Source organism: Ambystoma mexicanum, chromosome 8, assembly GCF_040938575.1.
Source record: "Ambystoma mexicanum isolate Mex_15411 chromosome 8, UKY_AmexF1_1, whole genome shotgun sequence".
Taxonomy (NCBI): Eukaryota; Metazoa; Chordata; class Amphibia; order Caudata; family Ambystomatidae; genus Ambystoma; species Ambystoma mexicanum.
Window position 1 is genome coordinate 750576028 of NC_090929.1, and position 27349 is coordinate 750603376.

Genomic DNA, 27349 nt, shown 5'->3' on the forward strand with positions numbered 1-27349 from the left:
GCAGACAGAAAAGGAATGCGAGCGTAAGCATAACATTTAAGAAGCACCATATTATACTGTCACCACCACCGACAAGTCTTATGAAAATTCTCGTAAAATAGCAAAAACATGTTAATGGCTTTCATCCTACCAATAGCCTTTAGACCATTTTCAACACTGCCAGAAAACTCCCTTCCAATGGTGCTCAGCAGATCACGGTTGGCAATCTAAAATTCAAAAGAAAAAGATAAGCTACTATTGTATTCTACATATTTGTATTCAACATAGAAAATGTGAATCAAGACAAACAGCTAAAAAGGCAGAACTACATGTGCATTAACTAACTGACCTCTCAGCACTAAAATTAAGTCTATCAAGGCCAAGTATTTCACCAATACTCAAAAAAGTAATCCGATTTTTGCATACAAAAAAAAAAACATTCAAGATCTTTTTTTTTTTTTTTTTTTTTAGTCAAACACTCAGAAGTTTATAATGATACAAAACAAAGGCACATTCTGTGGGGGGGGGGGGCTCTGAACACTCACCTGCAGCCATACATGTAACAGATGCACGGAGCCACCATTCCTATTAACTTTCTTTATTCCCTTCTACATCGTAACTAACTTCCCTCCTGTCCGCGCGCGTGTGCGTGCATGTGTGTGCGTGTCCCTTTTAACCACGTACAACACCTCCCCCTTGCTTAACATGAAAGTCAGGTTACATCTGTTCGATGAGTCTCACTCGTCTCCTTACTGTTCTCAAGGGTCTCCCTGGGGATTCCCTGCTTTCACCAATCGCTTCAACTGGGGGTTCTGTTTCGTCTTCCCCGCTTGGGTCTTCAACCGCTGTCTCTTGTCTCTCTGGATCTTCAAGATATTGGCCCTCATTACAACCCCGGCGCTATTAGCACCATGGTTGGTGCCGGTGTTGTAACGCGTCCGCCATGGTGGAATGGGGAAATACCGCCCCATTCCAAGGTTGGCGGGGCGGTAATTTCCCATGCCGCCATGGCCCTTCCCCATTCCCATTTTTGCCCCATAGGGCTCAATGGGACTGGGGAAGGCGCTAATTACGGCACCGTAAGTTACAGTGCCGTAATTAGCTCCTCGGTCCCTTTGCAGGTTGTTTTTTTAACGCCTGCTAAAAGCAGGCGTTAAAGTGCAACCCGCAAAGGGACCTCGTAATCAGGTGCCAAGGGTTTAACGGCGCCAACACCTTTTACGGCACCGTTAACCCCTTAACGCCTGGGTTGTAATGAGGCCCATAGTCTCTTAAAGGAGAGTTCCGGGACTTTTTTTTTATTGTCCCTACGGGTCGGCCATGTGTTTGTAAGCATAAATCGGTAGATCGTAGGAAACTTTCCTATGGACCTTACCCGACTTTTCGCCCCTTATCGCACTCGAAATCAGCCTCCATTTTGTGATAATCCTATCATTCCGCCGCATCGACCTGGCTCACCTGCCTTTGCGGCACTAAATCAAATCCCCCGCCCCTGAAACAGACTTTATCAAAACATTCATATTCCCCGCCTCTATCCGTGACGTGACTGAGCTGCGTAGGCAAACGCGCCCAGGCGTCTTCTACGCGACTCCACACAGACCCCGGAAATCAACACAGATCAGCTCACAATACTGCGCGCCACAATTCGGAATATGAAACTGTACTTTGAAATCAAACCGCAAGATTGTACATTTGGCAAAGTACGTTTATTGGACATCAAATGTTTAGAGAATATTCAGCGATTTGCATTTTTATTTGCTCACGTTCCAAAAAGTTCGTATTGAGGAACGCGATGGTCCTTTGCTGTACACAGGGTCTTAGAGCATCTCACAATACAGCGCCACAATTCGGAATGTGAAACCGTGGTTTAAAAGCAAACGGCAAGATTGTACATTTGGCAAAGTACGTTTATTGGACATCAAATGTTTAGAGAATATTCAGCGATTTGCATTTTTCTTTGCTCTCGATCCAAATTAGTTCGTCTTGAGGGAAGCGATGTTCGTGTGCAGTACACAGGGTGTTGGTTTACGATAAAAATAAGCTCTTCGGTCGCACTGATAATCGCATGGCTGTTCCAACAACGAGGCACTAGGCCACCACAACGGTAGGTATGTTGCATCTAACCGTTAGTACCGCATAAGGGCATACTTGTACTTGGCGATCGTCCCATAAAATGGTCAGGGTGGTAACGTTGTTCACGCGGAGAAGCAACTGGCGGCTGTAGAAGCCGTCCGCCGGTGTCTGGTACTCGTGACACAGACAGTAGTGAATGATGTACCTAAAAACATAAAAAATGAAATTAGTCTCACCATCAGATCCTTATTAAAATTATTCATTTCATAGCGAGGACAGCGCTACTGGGTGTACACAAGTGTTTAAAGGCGTGGCGAGGCATGGAGGGGGGGGGGAGTGGAGTACAAGGTAAGTAGCATAAAATAATAAATAAATAGGGCCAGCTGGTGGCAAGTGCAAGGTAAGTGCAGAACAAGTGCTGGGAAGGGGGGGCTGTAGGATACTGAGACAGTCCCCCAGTGCAGGGGTTGACAGGGAGGCAGTGCAGGTGGAGAGTGGAAGGGCCCAGGACTGAGGTCGCAGACAGTGGACCAGTTGTAGCAGGGGAGAGGGAGAGAGAAAGCAGAAGCAAAGAGGAAGGTTTTGAGGTGCTTCAGTAAAAGCAGATGTTTCTCCTCAAGATAGTGCGCGGTAGAAAACAATATGCCACATAGAACGAACAAGTACAACTGAACCCGTCTTTAAAGCCACTGTATAGTAATGAAATTGCGGTATAAACTCATCAAAAGTTACTTACATTATATTTGCATTTTCCATTGTGTCTCTGTGTAGGGCAGACCCGAAACACCACTCCTTCTTTGCCGACGTTACTTCTTCTAATGAACGTGGCTCATCGTTTCGTTTCTGAAATTTTATTCATTATCTTTTCTTAGTCTTTCAGGATGGTCCCGGCCTGTCAAGGTCAAATCACAATAGAACCTTATATTGGGTCGTGGGCCGTTCCGCCACCCGAGCAAAACATCAAAGCAGCTGACCTTCACTTTGAGCGAGCACACATTTCTAGTTAGCTGCAGTTAGTTTTAGGGACATCTTGTCTGCGTGCCTTTTTTTTTATTGTCCCTATGGGTCGGCCATGTTTTTGCAATACGGAAACATTCTATAATTTTTGTAAAAATGATTTATATTACTGTTTGGTTTAATTGCAATGGGCCTGCAACATGAGGAGACTCGAGAGAACAGACAATCAAATTACAATCATTTAAACCGTGATGTGTATTTCTCAATGAGCTCTGCTTTAGGTGGACATGGAACAGAGGCAATGTTGGGTGGCAATGCAGTTGTCCCCTGCATAGGTTCGTTCACCACTCCATGTATGTGCCTATCGAGGACATCTACGATAAGTCTCTCAATAAACTCATATTGCATATCCTCAAACACTGGTTTGATCACCCATTGTTTACTTCTTTTAGTGAAGGCCTTATTGTAGCGAAGCGTCCCTAAAGTTCCGGTCGTCCTACTTTGTTGACGGCCAACATTATGGTTATGTGCCAAGACCGCTAGAAGAGTCCGATTTTTCATGCCTTCCATGCCAAAATGCAATCTTTTGGGCCTGTACTTTAGGCACATATTGTGGAACACCTCCAAATCTCCTGTGTGGCAGAATTCCGTGAGTCCCCTCAAATCTCTTGTTATAGTTTTATCAAATACAATCTTTTCAATGGCCTTGTGAGTGGGTGATGAAGGAATCAACCACTTCTTCTTCCGTGCCTCCTCTGTGGACAAATGGCCATGTTCACATTTGTGGAAATGCTCATTTGTCGACCATCGATGTACGTTGCTACAGTGCAACATTACTGACCGCCATTTTTCCAGTAGAATTTCCAACGACCCTTCACATGTTTTTGAGCTCCACCAAAGATGGTTGCTGATTGACTTGGACCACTGTGAAATACCTTGCATATCTTTTTTTTTTCCTGCAGCCGACAATTTTTTATTGATTGTTTTTGCAAGATGCCATACGTCAAATTGGTGATTTATATTTTTGTACTCTTCTCTCATTGTCTTGGCAATTGAAACGTGTCTGTCCGTGGCTATCAGGTCGATCACCATTCCCCGCGATTGTAGTTCTTGCAATGATGCTACAAAGCCAACTTTCTCCATGGCCACTGAGGATGTACTTTGTGACACCTGCACGACCACCGAACTCACAATTTTCTTACTTTCCATGTCCTGAAAGTGGTAGGTGCAGTACTTGGCTGAAAATCCTGGGCTGTCGCACTGTCCATCACCGGCTAGCCTGAAGCGTTTGCCCGCGAATGTACTTTCCATTGACATTTTTTCCATTCTCCAAGCTTCGCTGATGGCTGGAAATAGATAATCGGTTTGGTATTTGTAGAACTGACTTTTCGCAATGAAATGGATTCCCACAAACTGAAAGAAATACTGTAACTTTTTAAAACTTGAACCACTAAAAAGTGCGGCCGCTGCACAAAGTAGATTGCCTGCTGGCAGTTGCCCCAGCATGGGTTGTGCAGACCATGCGAACGGATGATATTGTGTACAGGTGGCATGTATTTTAAGGTTAGTGCCTCGAATTGCACGAGTCACATTAATCAATGGCTCCCCACATACTTCCCCACCAACCGAATGCCCACATTTCATCATCATAATAATATCCATCAAACAGCTATCGAATACAATGAATTTGGCCTCTTTCCTTATACTGTCACTCTGCATCCCAGCTGGTTCGGCCTGTAACGTTGAGGACATGTCACTCGCATGAAAGGTACAATCTCTGATATCGTCTTCCGCTATGCTGAGTGATATTGATGGTGTTTCATTGTCGTCCACGTCATTCTCTTCCATTGCAACATCTGTTCCTTGTCCGGAGATGGGAGAAAAAAACAATGTCTTCAACTTTCGCGCGCTCTTATTTTTTGCGGGTGTGGATTCTGTGAATTGATCTCCGACTGCATCCAAACTACCAGGAGGACATTCACTATCAATGGCTGGTGGTGGTATAGCTCCGTTGTCAATCACTTCATATTCTTCCCATTGGCACGATGCATCTCCAGTCTCAAGTCCCTGCCAAAAGGTTTGACAAGCAACATCTCTCGTTCGCTTCACTGTCTGTGTAGATCTAGTTCTTACACCCACTCGCAACTAGAGGACAGATTAGAAAAGGGATGTTCAGTTTAAACACAACTTACAGTATTGAACTATTGACAGTGAAAGACAACATAATATAGTGAACAGGACACTAACCTTCTTTTGCTTTCTTTTCTTTGAAACTTTCTTGCCTCGAACTTCAACATCTGGACGCTGTTGCTCCGACTCGTGTGTGCATGTCTCCACTTCCTCTCGCGCTGCAACGACTATATTTTCATGATAAGCACATCCATCACTCACTGAGGCTCCATCGACTCCCTGAAACATAGAACTTTCATTAGTATGTATAATAATATTGAAAACACAAAATGTACTTGGGGACCAATACCCATACGTACATCTCAATAGCAAAACACGAATGAACGCATTGTGTAGAACATTCAAACGACAATAGTTCACGCATTGTTGATCTAGTTAGATTGAACTGTCAAGATCCATACCTCGGGCTCCGCATAGACTTCCATTGATGATATTATTGAAGATGACGCTTCAGCAACTCCCTGAAACACAGTAATTGCATTAGTATGCTTTTCTATTTTGTTAAAAAGAACATAAACTTTGAGCAGGCGTCAACGGCTCATCTAAATAGACCTGCACAAATGATCAGTTGTCTAAAATAAATAATGGATATGTAAATATGATTCGATTTGCTCGATCGTTGGAAGTGTCACCACCCAGAGATCTGCATCAACTACTAGGGGTGATGTTCTTGTAGAAGAAGCTCCGTCATCTCCCTGAAACATAGTACTTGCGTTAATAAAGAAGGAAGTATAGCGGATGTAATCACGTCATATGATTTCGCTTGATCGAGCTGTCAGTATCCATACCTCGAAATGCATAAGAACATCAAGGGACGATGTAACTGCGGTGCACACTTCTGCAAGCTGTTGCGCCGACCCGTAACTGCATGCTCCCCCTTCTACTTGGACTAATGCTCCATCGACTCCCTGAAACATAGGACTTTCATTAGTAATGAACACAATATTGAAAAAAGAAGACAAATAGGAGGGCGACGACAGAAGGACATATCAATGGCTAAAAACGAAAGAAACATTGTGTGTAACAATCACGCTACAAGAATGCAAGATCTGATGATCTCCATCGATGGAACTGTCCGGAAACGTACCTCGAGCATCTGAGTGACATCTACGGTTGTCGTCAATGCGTTGGACTCCTCAGCATCTCCCTGAAAGACAGTACTTGCATTATTTTGGATAACAATAATTATAACTGAAAACAAAGACTAGAGGACGAGTACAAGGGTGTACCATTAGGTAAAATAATTACACGATCAATTAAAACTATTGATTTACATGCCTAAAACAAGTCAGTGTCAGAATAGCTAAGTAAGATTACCCGATAGGCGCTTGAAGTGGCTGATGACTGCAATAACGACACGGATGGAGAATCTTCCGCCTTCATATTGAGTGGATACATAAATGGGGAAATTATTGTTAGCTAATGCTACACACTACCGCAAGGCCGAGAGATAAATACGTAAACTTGACTCACCAGTGGAGGGATGTGGACGAATAGAGTGGGAATAGCGGTTGAGAGCAATTTTCGCCTCGCTCGCGGTGTTTTCTTCTTTATTAGCAATGATGTGGAGTACATGTCTGGGCTAAAGTGCCTGCTGCAGATGCGGTATCGATCACCCCTCTTGTCCGCAAAGACTTCTAGGACTCTACTTTCTAGCTCAGAGGCTGGATATCCGCAATATCGGACCCATTCTCTTATCTGATCTATTGTCTTAGGGAAAACATGCATTATAGTACCTTCAGATTTGTTATGGGTCTTCGAAGGGCAACCGCCAATGGAACAGGCAGGCATTATGGAAAGTTCTGAAAAGTAAAGATCAACAATTCTCTATGAATACCAATGTGTTAAAACAGTAAATGACACATAAAAGGTTCAATGCAAGGTCCGTTTTGGTTCTTGGAACTATACACGTTATTCACATGCGGATAAGTATTTCAATAACTTTCAAAAAATAGAAAAAGTAATTTGACTAAACTCAGAACATGTGACTAGTTCCTTGCATGTACTGTCGTGAACGAAAAGAAAACATGGATGCAATTTGATGACTACTAGCAAATAGATATAAATTAAAAAATTGGACGCAAAATGATTATGGTACATGGACTTACCTTGACGAACAAACAGTTAGATGCAGGGATCAGAGTAGTTTCTTGTCGTAGAACAGGGAGCAGTTCACAGGTTGCAAACTGACGAGTTTGCTCAAAGTGGTCACGGAAGTTCACAGAGACGAAGAGCAGATAACCAGCACCTTCACGGGTTGACTAGCAAAGCGCAAAGAAGTTCTCATTAGAAATATGAAGTGGGTTATAAAGAATTCGAACCAGGGGTGTGTTTGTGAATGAATGACGTGTATATGTCGTGGCATTATGTGGATTGCAGGGGGCCGTCCAGCGTGAGGGGGATGCTTGGCAGGAGACACGGGGTCTGGAGGTAGACATGGGAACAACAAACCCATGCTCTATAGACCACTTTGAAGTGTACATGGTCTTTGGTACCTCTTGGCCTTTATCGCTCCCTGACAGCTCCACTTGCCAGCAGCTCAAGTACCCCGGTGCGAACTGCCTTTGATAGGGCGGGGGGTGGATCGGGGCGGTGGTCGTGCAGACAAGACACAGGAAGACTCGTGAATGGAGACACACTTATGTGGATTGCAGGGGGCCGTCCAGCGTGAGGGGGATGCTTGGCAGGAGACACGGGGTCTGGAGGTAGACATGGGAACAACAAACCCATGCTCTATAGACCACTTTGAAGTGTACATGGTCTTTGGCACCTCTTGGCCTTTATCGCTCCCTGACAGCTCCACTTGCCAGCAGCTCAAGTACCCCGGTGCGAACTGCCTTTGATAGGGCGGGGGGTGGATCGGGGCGGTGGTCGTGCAGACAAGACACAGGAAGACTCGTGAATGGAGACACACTTATGTGGATTGCAGGGGGCCGTCCAGCGTGAGGGGGATGCTTGGCAGGAGACACGGGGTCTGGAGGTAGACATGGGAACAACAAACCCATGCTCTATAGACCACTTTGAAGTGTACATGGTCTTTGGCACCTCTTGGCCTTTATCGCTCCCTGACAGCTCCACTTGCCAGCAGCTCAAGTACCCCGGTGCGAACTGCCTTTGATAAGGCGGGGGGTGGATCGGGGCGGTGGTCGTGCAGACAAGACCCGTTTGCCGCAGGGCCTCACCAAGGAGAGGCCATCTAACTGAATGTAAGAGGATGGCTGCAGGATCTACTACATGGAAGGCAGGGGGGTGAGTTTATAAATACCTCACCCTCCCAGGAGAATATACACTAGATTCATTTAAAAAATCAAAACAACCATTGTTAAAATATATGTTGGGCTTTATTTTAGATTTTAATTAAACATAAATAATAAACATTACACATTGTAAAGTTGAGGTTGCAGCACATCGAGGGAAAATCCGCGGTATTGTCCACTGTCACTGGGGAAATGTTGTCTAATGGCAAGTACCGCACAGGCAGGTATTACTCTCCGAACGCGGTGTCCGAGCCTCCCGTGAAGCCACCAAGTGAAGCAACGATAGGCCACCAGCCTGTACCACCTGTGAAAAAAAAAGATGCAAACTGTATTAAACTGACCAAACTTTCTTATCAATGTCGATTCAGGTAACACATGTCATTTTCCTTAGAAAAAAATTATATCTAGAAAATGCACTATATGGAACCAATTTACATGCGTTCCAATGATATGTAAATGTAATTTTATATGTGGGAGACGACCATGAAATAGTGGTGGCATCACTGACATCACAAACAGAGTATACTTACTCGTTACTCGGATTACGCGGACGAACAGTGCCACGAAGTTCGTGCATAAGCACCATCATCATCCTCAACACTGTCCGTGAGAGGCAGGCTTCCCTGAACTCTGGCAGCTCGGTGATGCATTGCGGACTTTGCTCGCCTTCCTGCTGACTTTGCTCGCTTTCCGAAATGTAGGCCAAGCACCCGGAATTTTCACGGCAGCAGCAGTTCTCCTCCTCAGTTGGCATTAGCTCGCACCGATTGCACGTGCACCAGGTGGAGACGCCGTCCATGCGACATGGTCCAGGCTCTTCATCCGTTGACTGGTCCTCCCAACTGCCGTCCGAATCCCCATCGTTTTCCCGTGCTTGCCTTTCCAGTAGTTCTTCCTCGGTGTACTCGGGCTCGTACATATACGGCATTATTGTGGCCATTGTGCGGTAAAGATAGTAAAATAATTTATAGCGGTGGTACTGGTATCTGTTCACACGGGCTACAAGCGGCGAAGGTAGCTGACCAGAGCACTGAAACGAGTCACAGAATACTCAAAGTAACACAGAGAGAGGAATGGAATCGAAAATCTGCTGCTGTATGTTGTGAAACGGTCTGTTTATACTTATTGGGGAAAGAGGCGTCCTGCCATTTCCATGGCAACACGTCAATAGCTGAGGCGCAGCGATTGTTGACACGAGACGTGCTTGAAATGGGCAGTACGCGTCTGCTGATGTCAGGCTCAGGGGCGGGGGATTTGATTTAGTGCCGCAAAGGCAGGTGAGCCAGCTCGATGCGGCGGAATGATAGGATTATCACAAAATGGAGGCTGATTTCGAGTGCGATAAGGGGCGAAAAGTCGGGTAAGGTCCATAGGAAAGTTTCCTACGATCTACCGATTTATGCTTACAAACACATGGCCGACCCGTAGGGACAATAAAAAAAAAGTCCCGGAACTCTCCTTTAAGGAATAAGGAGTTTCGGGTGATGTCCCCTGGTCGCCGTGATCATAGGTCCTTTGATGGCTGCGATGATCCGAGGCTCTGGGCTGTAGTGCGTGTCTGTTTTCTTACTCTGAGTTTGCCGGACTAGGACAGTTTGTCCTACCTCTCGTTGGTGTTCTTTTGATCTCCTCTTTCTGTCGGCCCACTCTATGGCCTGCCTCTTCTTTGCAGCGTCTGGTTCTCTGATGGCCGTATCTTCTTCTGGTGTGTAGTCTTCCCACCAGGGAATGCGTGTTCGGGGTTGGTATCTCACCATGAGCTCGGCCGGCGACTTTCCCGTCGCGTCATGCTGAGTGTTCCTGTAGCTTCTGAGCATACTGCAGAAGGCTTGCGTGTGGGGTGTCTGCTCCACTACAGCTTTTTGTCTGGTTAGTTTGATGGTGGCCATAAACCGTTTCACCATCCCGTTGGCTTGGGGCCAGAGTGGTGTGACCTTCTGGTGGTGGAATCCTAGGTGGCCTGCAAGCTTGGCAAATTCTCGTCCTTGGAACGGGGATCCATTATCTGTCTTGACAATGTTCGGGATGCCCCACTCACTGAATAGTTTGTCTACACTGGGTGCTGTTTCGGTGAATGAGGTCAATGGTATTTGCTTGATGAATGGGAACCTTGAGTATTCGTCAATGATTAACAAAAGGTGATCACTTCTTCTAGGGGTCCATAGAAGTCCATCGTGACTTTTTGCCAGGGCCTTGTTGGAAGTGTGTTTAGTTGGAGGGAGTTCGGGGTCGATCCTTTTGCTGCAAGTTGGCAGGGTCTACAGTGCATCAGCATGTCTTCGACTACCGCGTCCATGTAAGGAAACCAGACGTGATTTCTGAGGAACTGTTTTGTGTTGTCAATCCCCCTGTGGCCCTCATGGGCTAGTGTTACTAGGGTCTTCCTTAGGTCTCTTCGGGCTACTAGTCTGTTTTCACAAAGTAGTATGCCTTGGTCTGTGGCTATCAGTTCTTCGTGTACTTTAGCTAGCCGATCGAGCTCTTTCTTGTCTGCTTCCTCCCCTCCGCTTCCTTTTTTTGGCGTTCTCTCCATTTGTTGGAGCGGGTGAGGGAAACGGCAGCTTTGATTGTTGGGTCGGCCTTGCTTCTTTCCTCAAATGTTGCAGTTGAGATCGTCGGTAGCATGGAATTTGAGGACAGGTAGGAGATGTATTCTGCGGCTTCATGCGCCAGGGCGTCATCTTTGTTCATCGTGGGGTGCCTGGACAGATAGTCTGCCGGGTTGGTTTCTCCTCCAGGTTTGTGGATGATCACGTAGTCATATTCTTGTAATCTTATTCCCCAGTGTTCTATTTGGGGTGGCATTTTTGTTTTGGGGTTGCCAAATATCGAGAGGAGTGCCTGATGGTCTGTTACGAGGGTGAATTTCCGGCCAATGACAAAGTGGTGATATTTTTCGCAGGCCCATACTGCAGCTAGGCTTTCCCTCTCGGCTTGCGAATAGGCCCTTTCTATGTGTGATAGAGTGCGGCTGGCGGATGCCACCACCACATGTCGGGCGTTGTCTTCAGCGTCAGTCTGGGCAAGGATGGCTCCGAGTCCCACTGGACTAGCAACTACCGTAATGATGGTGTGCCACTCTGGATGAAAGTATGCCAGCTGGCGGTTGTTGGTGAGACCCCCCTTAATGGTCGTGAACGCGGCTTGGCAGGTTGTGTCCCAGACGAAAGGTTGGTCCTTTTTCAAGAGGGTACGGAGCGGGTCAGTGATTGTGGCATAGTTCGGGAGGTAGCATGCAAAGTATCCCGCCATACCTAAGAAGGAGCGCAGTTCCGCCGCTGTCGTGGGGGCTTGGAGGTCGGTAATGGCCTTTATCTTGTCAGGGTCGGCTGTTATTCCTTTGTTCGAGAATATGTGCCCGAAGAATTTGAGGCTGATCTTGTTGATGTCACATTTGAGTTCAATTAGTGTCAGTTCTGCTTCTTGGAGGTTCTTGCAAACGGCTATTAGGGCTTTATCGTGTTGCTCTTGGTCCTTTCTGAAGATCAGGATGTCATCGCTGTAGTTTAGGGCATTCATTTCAGATGATATCAGGCGTCTGATCGTCTCTTGAAAAATTTCTGCAGCAGATGATATACTAAAGTTTAGCCGCTTGTATCGAAACAGCCCGTCATGCATCGCAAAGGTGGTGATGGGTCTTGAGTCTGGGTCCAGGACGAGTTGGTGGTAGCCCTGATTGAGATCTAGTTTTGAAAAGTGCCTCGCCTGATTTAACCTGATAAGCATGTCTTCCAGGCTTGGGCCTGGGTGTCTCTCCCTCTGGATGGCGGTGTTTGGGATGCACATATCAACGCATATGCGTAGGCGTCCGTTGTCTTTGGGCACTATCACTATTGGGGATACCCATGGCGTTGGTCCTTCTGCTTTCTCTATGATATTATCGAGGAGGATGAGCTGGATATCCTTTGACACTTGTTACTGAAGGTGGAACCCCACTTTACGGGGTGCTGTGGCACTGGTGTGATGTCGGGGTTGATGTGCAGTTTGATGGCCGAGTTTTTGAGCATTCCTTCTCCCTCAAATAGTTTGGGGAACTGATCTGAGGTCTCTTTTTGCGAGGGGTCGGCATGTTATTACCATGATGGTTTCTCGTGTTGAGGGGTATCCCTTTATTACTTCCGATTGGTCATATTGTAGGTCAATCAGTGCCAGGGCACTGGCCGTTCGGTAGCTGAAGAGACAGCGACCTATGGATGGACTCTTTATGACGTGGATCGTGGATGTCACTGTGAGGTTGCGGTGTGACAGATCACATTGAAATTGCCCCCTTGATGTCATGGGCAGGGCTGTTCCCCATTGGAAAATGTGTGTTCTGGACTCTCGTAGAGGGTACAGAGGGGCGATGTCACAGTACAGGTCTTCATTCATGACGTTTACCGTCGCTCCCATGTCGACAACAAACTTTTTCAGGTGTCCCCCATTTGTATCGTCACCCTGGGAGCTGAAGTGTCTTCCACGTCGAAGCTGAGGAGTCGGACGTATTCCCTATCGTATCCGTCTTGCAGGTATTGAGTTTGTTCGCTTTCCCCTAGCTGATATCTTGGTGGGGAGTTGGTGTATGGGTCTGTGTCCTGTTCATGAGGTGGCAGGGGGTCCCTCATGTATGTCACCAAACGTTCCAGTGTTTGCATTGGGTCTCGTTGGCAGATGTCGTACAGTTCATGATCTTTGCTGTCTGGTTGCTGTCTGGTTCAATCTGGAGTCCTTCTAGTGCCCTCACAGTGTTCGGGCGATGATAGGAGTTAATGGGGTATGTTGCATTTCTTTCGAAGGGGCGCTTTTGTTCCGTGTGTATCTCCGTTGGGCGGCCGGCAGTTCGTTGGCGAGTTGTGTTCCCCTCGGGGAGTTGTTCCTTGCACATCACCTGAAAGTGGTTTTACATTCCGCACCTTAGGCAGCACTGGCCGATGGCAGGGCATGGTCCTCTGTGTGGGTACTCAAACCCACAGTGGTAGCATTGACGGTCACTCTGAGTCCGTTGAGCAGAGCATCTGGGAGTTGTTCTGTTTTGCAAGGTCGGGTATCAGGTGCAGGGGCTTACGGCTGCAATGATGTGCCCTTTTTTGGATTTTCAATTGCTGCGGCGTGGACATCCTCTCTTTCGTATTCTCTGGCCAAGTCCAACACTTCTTTTAGGTAGAGGGGCTTTTTTAAGAGGTGTTTCCGAAACATGGAGGCTATGCACCCTTCTATTATGCATAGCCGTATCGCTTCGTCGTCGTTAAAGTTGGCGAAGTCACACTTATCTTTCTTTGAAGGCGGATGACAAATTCTCCTATGGATTCATGAGGGAGTTGATCACATTGATTGAAAGTGTACCGCTCATAGTCACGATTGGGTGACATGACAAGTTTCTCATTGATGACTTCTAAGAGTTTCGGATACATGGTGCGGTCCTGTGGGGGAATCGTGCGTATGATGTTTTTTATTTCTCTCCCTGCAACATTGGCGAAAATGCTGAGTATATTGGGTGGTTCATGTGTGCCAATGGCACCTACGAAGTCCTCAAATTCTTCCACCCACTCTTCCCATCGCTGACCCTGGTCGTGATGTGGGTTCAGTGTAAATGGCATGGGTCTTCTCATTAAGCTGGCGTGGGAGGAGGATGCTCCTGGTAGTGGTAGTTGGCCGTTCACGTCTGCTGCATCTGGAGGCGACATGATGGTGCCTCTTGTTGTAATGTAGTGGCTTTGGAGTCACTTGAGCACTGGTCCTTGCTGTTTCCTGAGTCACAGTGGCCAAATGGGGCGAGGCAGTGGGTCTCGTTCTTCTGATCAGAAGCACCGTACCTCACGTGTGCTTGTGGCGTTGTGGGGGCCACTTGTTACATGCACCGTGTGTCCCTTGTAAATGTATTTCTTCCTGCTTGTTGGCCAGGGTAGGGCCACTCGCGGGTCGCTCCTTATCTTTTGTCGTTAGTATTAAAAACATTTTTTTGTGATGTCACTTAATGGGAGACGCTGGGTTAATTGCTGCTGGGCACCGTGGTTGTCGGTGCTGCAGCTTTGGATTGGGAGGCGCAGGTCTTCAAATCGGGTTTTGTGTCCCTTTCTGGCCCCCGGCAGAGCTCCTTAATTGTCGGCGGATGCGTCTGCGGCAGTCCGTCCTTCTCTTCCTCTCGCTGGTGGGCGGGATATCAGCGGGGCCTGCAGCGCAGTGTCGGAGTGCTGCGGCGGCGGTCTCCTGGTTCGGGTGGAAGAGGCTCTGTGGCAGCTGCTCTGTCTCCGCCGTGAGGTGCACGGGCCTCTTGCGGCGTTTGGGCACACGGGCCCTCGAGGTCAGTCGGGCTCACGCTCCTTTCCCTCTGCAGGGCACACGGGCCCAACTGGTCAGTTGGGCACACAGGCCCCCTTTCTCTGCAGGGCACGCTGGCCCACCTCCTTGCTGGATCTTCTAGTTCGCTTGCGGTGCCGGGCGCACGGGCCCTCCTGGACTGCTGGGTGCTCGGGTCCACCGCTGCTGGGCTCATGGGCCCTCCACTGCTGCCGTCACACGAGAGTTCTTGTCGGCCTCGTCGCCAGTTGTTAGGGGGTGGGGTGGGGCTCTCAACACTCATCTGCAGCCATACATGTAACAGATGCACGGAGCCACCATTCCTATTAACTTTCTTTATTCCCTTCTACATCGTAACTACCTTCCCTCCTGTCCCTCCCCTTCCGCCCTCCTCCCGCATTGGTGTGTGTGTGTGTGTGTGTTTCCTTAAAGGGGCTGTGTCCCTTTTAACCACGTACAACACATTCTCTTGTGTCTGGGTTGGTATGCGTGTGCAACAAGTTAATAAAAGGAGAAATTCCTTAACAGATATCCATTCCAGCTGTTTGCACCGACATGGACGGTCCCAACAGGCCTAACGGCGCCAGTAACTCAACCTCTCTGCACCAGGGCAAATTTCCCCGATGTCGTGGTCGAGCACAAGGGTGCCAGCCCCGACCTGGCAACCTTTGCGCCAGAACCTCTGGGTGCAACTGGTGCCAGTGTAGCCTGGAGTGTCGAGCCCGGAGTCATACCAGCTGTAGCAGTCAAACATTTGGAGCATTTGCTCCGTGAACGCCTCCCAACTCTGCCTTCGATGGGCCCGGAATCGGGCAGGTTTCATCGTGATCTTCCAAAGAAGCAGAGTCGTGCATGCGTCAATGGTGTTGTTTGTACTTATGGGAGGAGGATGAATGGCTTCAAGAGTACGAGTTTCTTTGCTTTCCTACGAGGCCAGTCCTCTTTTTCAGGCATGTGACCCTCGTCTCTTGGCCCAACGACCTAGCGGTCAAGCGAGCTGGGGTTCTCTCTTGTTGACACGAGTCACAATCCTCGACATCATGACCTTTACCGTGGTGCCACACACAGATATGAAGCGGGTCAGTGATCGACATCTTGGAGTTGCAGTCTTGTCAACGCTTGAACCCGGAAGCCTTAGAAACTGACATATATCGACAAAAGAATCAAATTTAACAATTTTGTCGAATTTAACATTTCTCGCACAAGAAACATTCCAAATAGCAGCGAGCTGAGCATGCAACAAAAAAAAAAAGGTACTCAGGTACGGGGCATAGTGACCTGGTATATATAGCGGCCAACGTGACTTCTGGAACCTATGGGTGGCATGGTTGCGCCAAGAGGAATCAACTGTCCGTTGTACTATGCCGCCTGTTGAAAAACATTTCAGAGCAGCTGGTGCTGGAATGGATATCTATCTGATGAGGAATGCAATCCATTGAAGGGGATTTATTAATCACTCATCCTGACACTGGCAAACACATTAAAATCATAAACAGCATACCAAACTAAACATGTGGTGGATGCTTTAACGTGGCATCAAAAGAAAAACAGAGTGGGGTCCACCCGGTAAAGCCTGGTGCTCCTCGTTGCTCATTGAAAGGCCCTTACCTCTATGCCGTATTTGTTGAACCGTTCTGCTCGAGCGGCGGGCTGCAAATGCAACCGCTCCCCCGAGCTTCGTGTTTAACCGTTGCCATGACGACCGGGGCGCCGCCACACGTCCAGGATTGGACAGTGCAGGCGCGCCTCTGGTCCCACCCTCCCAAGGGATTGGAGGGGCGGGACGTGGTCAACGTCATGACAATGCTCAGTCTGGAAGTAGACGCTTCATTCCGGTTCATTGAACCATGTCGTTATGTGTGACTGTAAACACAGCGGTTCGGATTATCCTTAAATACAAGTGTGAGCCAGGCACCCGACTCACATCATGGTAAGAAATCGCATGCAATAGGGTCTGGTGTGTGTTAAAACGAGATCAGAAGTAGACTTGATCGTTATAGAAATGTAGATTGGGCCACCCATCCTTAAAGGGCCCCTACGTCATATCAACATGGTTCCCTAAATAGGTGCTAGTGCATCGTCTGTGTAGCGTCAACACCCATTTCCCTAGACAGATAGGGACATGACAACCTCACGTTGTGGTTACAAAAAGTTAAACCATGTTCGCAGTCAGAGTGCACGCTCAATCTTCCCCCATGTTGATTGTATATTTCTGCATCCATTGACCATAGGCATAATTTCTTAATCTTATAACCTTCCCTCAATTCTCTTTCTTTGTAACACATTTCTGCAAAAACCATCAACTTTGTCAGCAGATTCCAACAGTGTACTTTGAAGCATTAACATTAACATCCAGAAAAAAACCTTTAGAGAAAAACACAAACAACTGCAAATCATTCTTAAAGAAAGCAAGCAAAATTGAACTCTTCATTTAATGCCCTTGGTGTCAGAGTTCCCAATTTGTCAATCCAAAAAGACTCGTGCTGGTCCAGTCTCTGTTGTATATTCATGTGCGGATACACTTTTTTTTACCACTTCCAGTATCTGAAATCTGATCTGGGATAAATTATGTTTTTTCAAATCCCAGTGTCTTGCCACTGCTGAATTTTTGTTATGGTTACGAATGCAGGAGCAATGCTTGTTCCATCTTACTTTTGCGGTACGTGTGGATTGTCCCACGTAGTATAGTCTGCAAGGACATTTTATGGAGTAAATCACATTGCTTGAATTGCATGTTCCAAAACATCTGAGCTTTATTTTTTCTCCTGTGTGTGGATGGTGTACTATATTGGCTTTAAGTATATATCCACAGTTCGTGCAACTCAAACATGGGAATATTCCGGTTGTGTCCTTTGGGGAGATACTACCCCTTGTTCGTACCAGTTTGTCTTTAAGATTTTGACTCCTTTTGTATGCAAAGGTTGGCAGTTCCTTGAAAAGTGATTCTACCCTCTCGTCCAGGGCTAGTATGTTCCAATTCTTTTTAATTATGTCTTTAATGCGTTTACTCTGTTTAGCGTATTTCGAAACAAACACCAATGGCGGTGTCTCCTTTGTTGTGGATTTCGTTTTCAACAGATCTTTTCTTGTCTTGTTTGTCAATCTTCCTTCTGCCTGCTCTATTTCAGAACTTGTGTAACCACGAGTGAGAAATGTATCTCCCATCTTGCTGATAGCCTCTTCATAGTCTGTTGGATCACTCACGATCCTCTTTACTCTCAACATCTGACTATATGGTAAATTCTTTATCAAGCTTGGTTGGTGAAAGCTTAATTTGTGAAGAATGTTATTCCTGTCCGTGGGTTTTTGATAGATGTTTGTCCTGAAACCCGTAATTTCTTTGGTAATCTTTACATCCAGAAAATTAATTGTTTCTATGGAGTGTTCTGATGTAAATTGTATGCGTTGATCAATGCTGTTCAAATATTCAAGAAAATTCTTCAATTCTTCTTCAGTGTCGTGCCAAATTCCAAAAATATCGTCAATGTACCGAATCCATAGTCTCATCTTGTTGTTCCATCTCTCATTTTTCAAGACGTGGTCTGTTTCGAACTTGTGCATAAAGGCATTAGCGTAAGATGGTGCCATAGTGGCCCACATTGATGTTCCCGATGTTTGAAGAAAAAACTTTTTGTTATATTCAAAATAAGAGTTTTCACTAATGAATCTTTTTGAGCTTAGATATTGTCTTCATGTAATAGTAGCCATTCTACTGCTGCTCTTCCTTGGTCGTGTGGTATGGATGTATAGAGACTTTTTACATCTATTGTGAACATGATGTCTGTTGTGATATATTCACATTCTTTAAGATGTTGCAAAAAAGGAGTAGTGTCTTTCACATATGTTGTGGTTTTCTGTATCAAGGGCTGTAAAAAGTAATCTATGTAGACTCCCAAGGGTTGTAATATGCTGTTGATGCCAGCCACTATGGGTCTCCCTGGTGGATCAATAAGACTTTTGTGCACCTTAGGCAGTGAATAGAAGTGAGGAATTTTCGGGAACCTGTTTGTGAGAAATGTCTTGGTATGATCGTTAATCCAGTTTAGTTCTTCAACTTTGACCAGTAGCTCTTCCAAATTACATTGAATCTCGATTGTAGGGTCTTGATCTAGTGTTGCATACGTGTTGCGATCCTTCAATTGTCTCTGGCATTCTGCATCATATTCTTTAGTATCTAGGAGCACTAGTGCTCCACCTTTGTCCGCACTTCTTATGGTTAGTTTATCGTCACTGTATAATCTCTTGATTAGTTCCCATTCGTGGGGATTCATGTTCCCACGTGTTCTAGATTTAAATTTCATTTTCTCAAGGTCTTTCAGGGTTTGCTTTTGGAAAATATCAATGGATGGTACATTTATGGGTGGAATGAATCCACTTTTTCCTCTGAACTCTTTAAATTCTTCTTCATCACTTTCTCTCCTTTCGGGTGCCTCCAATTCATTGAAGAAGACTTTTAACTTCATTTTTCTTATCAGTTTGAAGAGTTCTATCTGAGTGTCAAATAGGGAGCTGTTATATGTAGGTACGAAACTGAGGCCCTTCTGTAAAGTGTTGGTTTCTTGTTCCGTAAGTGTTCTTGCAGATAAGTTCAGTACTAGACTTTTTTCTGCCTCTGTCTTGTTTCCAGACCTTTAACGTGACCATGTGAGCAATTGTACATCCAGTTAAATTAAGGAGAGGAAAACCGGAAAACGGAATGCAAATCGGAACGATGTGGAAAAATGTTCTTTGCCTCTTCATTTCTTTACGGCTAAAAATAGTATCAGTAAAGTGATTTATTTTTCCAAAGTTTTCACTGAAATGTTTATAATGGATTGATACAGGAACACATAGTTTTACTCTGTTAGGTAGGAATTCCATATTAGAGTTTATTGTGCTAAAGTTCCCGGTCAAGATGCATTTTCAAAATCAGCCCCAGAAGGGAGAAAAGCGGAAACATTATGGGAGGCCACCCTATTATGGGGAACAGGTAATGCACACATTTCAAATCCAATCAAGGTAAGATAGCAGATTGACAAGGTTTAATCTTAGGAAGTGTGCGAGAGTGGTCTAGGACTGCACTTCTTCATAGAGGTCTTGGCTCAAACAATGATCTGTCGAATGGTAATGTAAAAGGATATTTGTACCGCGCACTATCACCATCGGAGTGCTCCCCTGGCAGCTCTGAAAAAAGGGAAGGCGTGTGGGGGGGTGAGTTTTCCACTGTGGCCCACCTTAACTCAGTCCTAAAGCGGACGGCTGATAAAACATATGTGCTCATTTTGGATGGGGCGTAATGCAAGAAACATGCACACAAATCTTACGTAAGTGTTTTATGTATGTCTCTTATGTCATGCCCAATTTTACTGCACTTATTTGGCAAAGAGGAGTGGCGGAATACTCTCAGCATTTGTGCCGGCATGCATTTACATGCCGGCGCAAATGCTGTGCATCCCTAAAGTGTCCTGTTAACATGGATTAGTAAAGTCAGCCCTGGGAGGAGAGGAGGGGGACTTTAGGAGGTCACCTTAGTTATGGTGAAAAAGGAAGACACAGAGGGGTGAGCCAAAATCCAATCAAGGTAAATGGATGAGCCGTCAAGGCTAAGTCTCAGGAAAAGTGTGAGAGTGATCTAGGGCTACAGAGAGTCCACACAGGGAAAAAACTCAATAATTCAAATTAGACAGCCAATGTACAAAAATACAGTAATTCATTAGGCCTTTTAAAACGCACTACGTATTGCAATCAAAAACCATAGATCGCACACATATATATATATATATATACACACACATATACACACATTCACTTTCAGAGATAATACCACTTACAAGTAGTTATCAGGTAACTAATGAAATGAAAGAACATTGTCAGACTCAGCCCAACCCCAGTTGCCACTATCTTAAGAAGTCCAGCCCTGAGATGTATGGGGCCTAGTGCCCAATAGTCACACGTTCCATGTACAGTTCCTTCAGGGAAGGGTTTCCAGAAAAGATGCAGTGGGCTGTGATGGTGATTCAAAAGAGTTCAGAGACTTTGCAAAGTATTAAAATCAGGTAAGTATTGCTCTCTTTCCTAGTCCCAAGCTTACCCATAGGGTAGGATCCTTGACCCAGGTTCAATGACCAATGGTCAGGCCAGAATGAGTTAGGGGACAGGAGGCTTTGCACCCAAAGTTACCATATGGAGAACAAGGGGAGACAGGAATAGCTATGTTTACTTATCGCCCTGACTCAGATTCTTCCAGGTGACACTGTAGGTCACCCGGAGTTCGCTGGGGACATGATTTGCTTTCCTTTGTTCGGCAGAGAGAGGCCAAGCGGACGATTATGAGGGGAACTTCTGGTATCGGGACAGCTTCCAAGTGGAGGTCAAAAACGAAGAAGACCTCTGCAGGACAGACCCACTTGGACACCTCGCCAGCAGTGGTCAGCATGATAAAGTGGCGAGTAACACAAAAGCAGCTCCAGCACAGCCTCTCTTTGATGTAGGAAGCTAGAAATTTGGGAGCAGGCGCCTTATTGCACAGGTGTGGACCCACCAAGTTCCAAGGATTGATTCGGAACCATGACGGCTGCAGCGAGGTAACTGGTCAGTCCATCGGGCAGTCCAGAAACACTTCTGAAGGCCCTTAGGGAACAGATCCTCAAGCAGGGGTTGCTAATAGTTGGTTCCACTAGACCAAGGGTTGAAGCACCAATGAGGGTCTTCAAGGAGCAGGCAAAAGACCTGGGCTTCACCAGGCCAATCACTGGAGTTGATGTTAGTCAGCTGCATGAGTTGTCCTTAGGTCGACAGCTGACAGCTCTTTGTGGGAATCTTGGTGCCAACGTGGATCTGTAAATGGCTGAAGGAGTCCTCCTTTTATCCAGAGTTGGAGCTGGAAGCAGATTCAAGGCCACTAATGGTAAGGATTTGCCACATTCAAACAGCCCGTGGTTGTCCAATTGTGGAAAACCACTGGTTTCTTCATCTGCCCAGCAATAGACTTCCTGGCACCAGAGGATATAGACTGGGGCCAGACAGTCCGAGCTCCCTCCCCTGGCTCAAACACACACAAAGGGTTACTAGCACACAAAAGCAGCAGCTTTCCTGGGGAAGCAAGCAGACCCCATAGGGATGCATTGTAAAACCGGCATGCCATGCATACATGGCAGGCAGCATTTACTCATTTGCATTGCAGAGTGCATAAGTGCAGGGCAAAAAGTGGCATATAAGCATTTTTGCACTCCACCATGAAAAATGACCTAAATTCGGCAGTGGGGACCCGCACACATGTATGTCCAGTACTTGCACAACTTATCAGTATTCTGGCAAAAGTGGAACAAAGATTTGGGATCCATTGGTACCACTTCATGTAGTGGGTATACCATTTGAGAGGGTAGGGATTGACATGGTTAGTCTTGTTGATCCGTCTACATCCTCTGGCAGCAGGTTTTTCCTGGTGGTTGTTGATCAGTCCACAGATATATTGAAGCCATACCACTCAAACCAGTGACTGCCAAGTCAGTTGCTAGAGCATTATTAAGCATCTTTACTAGGGTTAGCTTCCCCAAAGACGTTGTGTCTGTGAGAGGGGGCAACTTCAGAATTATATGCAGGCCATGGAATATCGGGAGGAAGAAATAAGTGGGCACCACTTTGTGTAAATTGGTATTTCTTAGAATATTTCTTCATGAACGATAAAATACGGGAGGGAGATTAGAAAAAGATTCACAGGAGCTGGCTGCGATGAGTCTGGAGACACCCTGACTCGTGTAGCAAAAAAGTCCAAGTAGATCAGGTAAACCAACCTGACCACGTAGCCGCTCTCCGTATGTTGTCCCAAATAAAGGGTAATGTAATTCACAAGGATGGTACTGTTTTCAGTATTAAAAGTTCCTTTTGTAGAAATATATTGTGGTAACGTAGAATGAATCACCAGTTTGAATCAAGGTTTCATTTATTTTTAAAGCAAAAAAGATTAAAGGTGGTGACTAATATAATCTTAGTCGGTATGCGGCTACCATCTCACATAGTTGTAATCAACCAATAGTGCCAATGCATTTCGGAGCATGACGCTCCTTCATCAGGGCAAGTCTGTGTTGCATCATGTAACATAATTAAACGAAGTATTGATAAAATCACATAATTAACAAAATGGGGAACCATTGAATTAAGTAACATATATTACATTTGTGCATAAATTAATTAATTCAAAATAAGGACATAATCATAAGAATACAATCATAAAAATATAATGTGTCACATACCCGAACAGATTTGATTGCAGGATACAATAACGAGATGGTGGAAAAAGAAATGGAAAAAAGGGCAGAATAAGTGAAATGAATGGTGGGTTAACCAAAAGATAAATATCAACTGTGAAGAGGAAAGTTTAAAGTTACCTACAGGGATCGGGGTAGCCAGTGGTAAGAAGAAGGACAATTGTCCGGTTCACGAAGGATCGACGGTCAATGAACTCGATTCGATCAGACGAGAATCTGTAAACGTAACAGTGTATCAGAAAGATGACCAAAGCGTTACATAGGAATGTCAGAGGGACGGGTAGAAATGTGCTTACCTGCGCTCGCGGGGCTGCGAGTGCACAGAGGATAGAAACGGGGGTGGCAGTATTGCGCCGTTTCGCATCGCCAGTTTACAGCGTTACCTAGGGAACTGAAACTTAAATAGAGACGTGACAGGGGATCGTGACGTGTCAGTCTAGTGAAAAGCGCGGTGTAGATTGTCTGATGTATTGTGAGACTAAGGGGCCATTAGAAAACAAACTAATTTTGAGTGTTGATGAGTGTGGATGAGCTATTGTGGAACATAGAGAAATGAACATTAGAAGTAATCAATGAACATAGAAAACATACTATGTGCACAGAAGAAAGTAATGTAGAAATAAATGGAACAAAGTTAAATGACACAATTATGTGTGTACAAGAAGCTTATAAATATCTAGAGCAATTATAGTGTTGCACAGTTGTATAAAGACTATAATATTTCTATCTATGGACACTGATCCCAGTAGGTAGCGACAACATGTGCTACCTTGGGTCCCAAACCGAAGTTCGGGAGTGGGGAAGAGTATCCAGGAAATAATACATAAAATTAAATTGATAAGTAGAGTATCCAGGAAATAATACATAAAATTAAATTGATAAGTATGTATAGCAAATAATATGGAACAACATGAATACCCTCAAATATATGAGGAAGCAACCCTTACCCAACATGGTCAAGGTTGCAATGCACAAGAAGTCAAAAATACTTAATATGAAGAGATAAATGGTGTTTCGCCACAAAATAATAGACCATAAGACCATAACAACTCAAATGTAACAGTGATAGTTAATCTCTTCATTAAGACCATGCGGATAAAGGGTACCGAGTCTGTCTATCCAAAAGGTTTCCCTTTGATTGAGTCGCAAGCCCAAATCTTCATGTGGATTGGTTTTCTTTATTACTTCCAGGATCAGGAACCTGATTTGGTTCAAATTGTGGCTTTTATCTCGCCAATGGCGTGCCACGGATGAATTAAGGTTACTGTTGCGTATACAAGACCGATGTTCATTCCACCGTGTTTTGGCAGTTCTCGTGGATTGACCGACATAATATTTCCCACAGGGGCATTTGATACCATATATAACGTTCACACTATCACAGGTTCCAAATGTTTTTAGGAAAATCTTATTGCCTGTTCTGGGATGATATATCGTGTTGCCCTTGATTACTAGATTACAATTGGTACAGTGTAAACACGGATACGTTCCTGTGCGTGGAGTAATCGGTTCCTTCATGGAGGGCCGTGTGCGGACCAGTTCGTCTCGTAAGTTCTTACTTCTCTGGTAGGCGAATACTGGTAGCTGTTCAAAAAGATTCTGTACCCTGACGTCATTTTTGAAAATGCTCCAGTGTTTTTTACTGGAGAGTTCTAAAAGTTCTGGTCATCAATTGATCATCTTTCACATAGATATTGAGGTCTAGAAAATCTATTGATGATTTGCTGAAATTTCCAGTAAATTCTATCCCCATGTGATTGCTGTTGGCTCTGTTGCTGAACTTTTCCAAATCGTCCTGTTCTCCTTGCCATATCAATAAACATCAATAGAACATCATAGATGATGTTCTATTGATATGGCAAGGAGAACAGGACGATGACCAGAACTTTTAGGAAGACAACAGAGGCCAACTCAACTTTATTTGCAACCAGCTGTCATCAGAACTCGGTTATCAGGAATATTCCAAGTGGAGAATACATCAGGGCCCGTCGCAATTGTTCTGAACAAGAGGTATTTGAACAAGAATGCCATCTGCTTTCAAGAAGATTTAAGGCTAGGGGATATGGCTCCAAGACTATTTTGAAGGCACAGACACAAGCTAAAGCACTGAATAGGAAAGAGACTTTAACCACGAAACCCAAAACCAATGACCGAAAGGAAGAAGTCAGCTTCATTACCACATTTTGTAAAAACAATGGAACTTTGAGAAGTATCCTTAAAAGAAATTGGCATCTTTTACTTTTGGACCCACATGTTAGGAACTACATCAATGACGACCCAATGATCATCTACAAACGGGCAAAAACTATCAAAAACATATTGCGCCCATCTCTACTTCCAGAATTAAGACCGGAGAGCACCATCACTTGGTTACCAAAACAAACGAAGGGCTTCAGGAAATGTGGGACCTGTACAATGTGCAAACATGCGATGGATAATTTGACAAGTTTTGAAGATCAATATGGCACCAACTTTAAAATCGTTGAACATATCAACTGCCGTACCAAATACGTCATATATACCATCATTTGTGAATGTAATAAGATCTACATAGGGAGCACCATTAGAGAACTAAGGATCAGGATCAGAGAACATTTCTCATCCATAGGGAATCCAAATACAAATTCACCACTGGCCCAGCACTGGCAAAAGGAACACCAATGTGACACTAAAAAAACTCTAAAATTTGCCGGACTTAAGAGAGTGACCTTAGGACCAAGAGGAGGAAACCAAGAGTTGAAATTACGACAAGAGGAAGCTAAATTGATCTGTAAATTTCGTTCAGTTGAAAGAGGCCTGAATTCGGACAATGAAATGTATTCTTTTTTATGAAATATTGCCTATCAGGAGACTCATTTTTTCCCAATGGACAGGGTGTCTTTAAGACAAGGGTTAAATAAACAACGGTTCGATAGCACTTTACATCAGCAATGAATATATAGTTAGACCTCTTTCTCTCACAGCAACTATTAATTAATGTATCATTTTCCCAGTATACTAACTATCATGTCTAACAAGCCAGGCAGATAACCACAAGGGCACGTGCTCTCACATGACAGAGTATGCCGTACACTTTTATAAAAAAGAACCTCAAATGAGATTTATAGACATGGAAATTTGTGTTACAACAGGTTAAGATATGCATGATACGCTTAAATTTGTACGTGTTCAACCCCTTTTAGACAAGGGGCGTAAACAGTGTCATATTTATTTTTCTACTTTATTTGGGAATCCAGAATAATCGACATGAGAGGGAACAAGATTACGTACGTAACATTGGGAAACCAGTAACTTAGCCCAAAAGATGGCGCTCGAGCCATGAAACAACAACAATTGACAGGAGAGGGAACAAGATTACGTACGTGACATTGGGAAACCAGTAACTTAGCCCAAAAGATGGCGCCCAAGCAGAAATAGTAGTAGGACTGAAGTCGCCTAGCAACCGGTCTACATAACAAACAGGGATCGGGTGGACACGCCGGTACGCGGACGGAAAGATACAACGAAGTAACCAAGGTGAGCCTAACAGCAAGAGTAGCCCACCCAATGCACAGGATATGCAATGCAAGCATGCGGACCCTCGTGGTTTCTGCCTTTGCTAAATACATTTTCTGCACTTGACGGGGGCATCACGTTGCAGCCCTACGGCGATCGTATTGCTTTAAAGTCACGGCATGATTTTGATGTGGACTTACAGTCCACGCAAACAAACAGGAATGCGATTTAGTTTGACCAACAGTGTGTAGGGTTTATTGACTTTGTGGCCCTCAAGGTTACTGAGCAATGAAGGAACAAGTTACTTACCTGTAACTGTTGTTCTCCAGCATGGGTCTGGCATGGATTCACATGCTCATGAATATTCCCCGTCGTCAGGCTGGGAATCCTCGGTAAAGAAAAAACCAGTATCAGTTTCGTTTCTGATCTGTCTTTCGTAGTAATAACCAATCACTGGTCTCTGCGTCATACTGACCACAGCCAATGACTGCCCTCTACCTAAGCACCGCCTCTGGCAGCCATCTTCAGATTTGGAAGCACGTGAAGTGGCAGTATGACCAAGTGAAGAGCCGCAGAGGGGTAGGCGGGAGGGTTCGCATGTGAATCCATGCCAGACCCATGCTGGAGAACAACAGTTACAGGTAAGTAACTTGTTCCTTCTCCAGCATGGGGTCGGGCATGGATTCACATGCTCATGAATAAAGAATACATAGCAGTACACACATGCACAACCACGGGAGGTGGCAAAGGCTCAACATTAAGCATAGCATCAAACTCAACATTAAGCATCTTACCTCCTCACCAGGCTCACCTCAGGCGAACAGGTTGCGCAGCACTGCTTGGCCGACCCTGGACTCCTCCCTGGAATCCCGGTCGACG

At 45.3% G+C, this 27349-nt stretch overlaps 1 protein-coding gene across 2 annotated transcripts in view; it reads right to left on the reverse strand.

Moving 5' to 3' along the window:
* Positions 1 to 27349, reverse strand: part of ANXA7 (annexin A7) — an 835753-nt gene that overhangs the window by 76718 nt on the left and 731686 nt on the right. Inside the window, exon 11 of one of the 2 annotated variants that reach the window (XM_069610574.1) lies at positions 131 to 206. The exons of the other annotated variant lie outside the window; for it this stretch is intronic. Within the exon in view, the coding sequence (XP_069466675.1) occupies positions 131 to 206 (76 nt within the window). The remainder of the gene's footprint in view (positions 1 to 130; positions 207 to 27349) is intronic. 2 annotated transcript variants of the gene reach the window in all.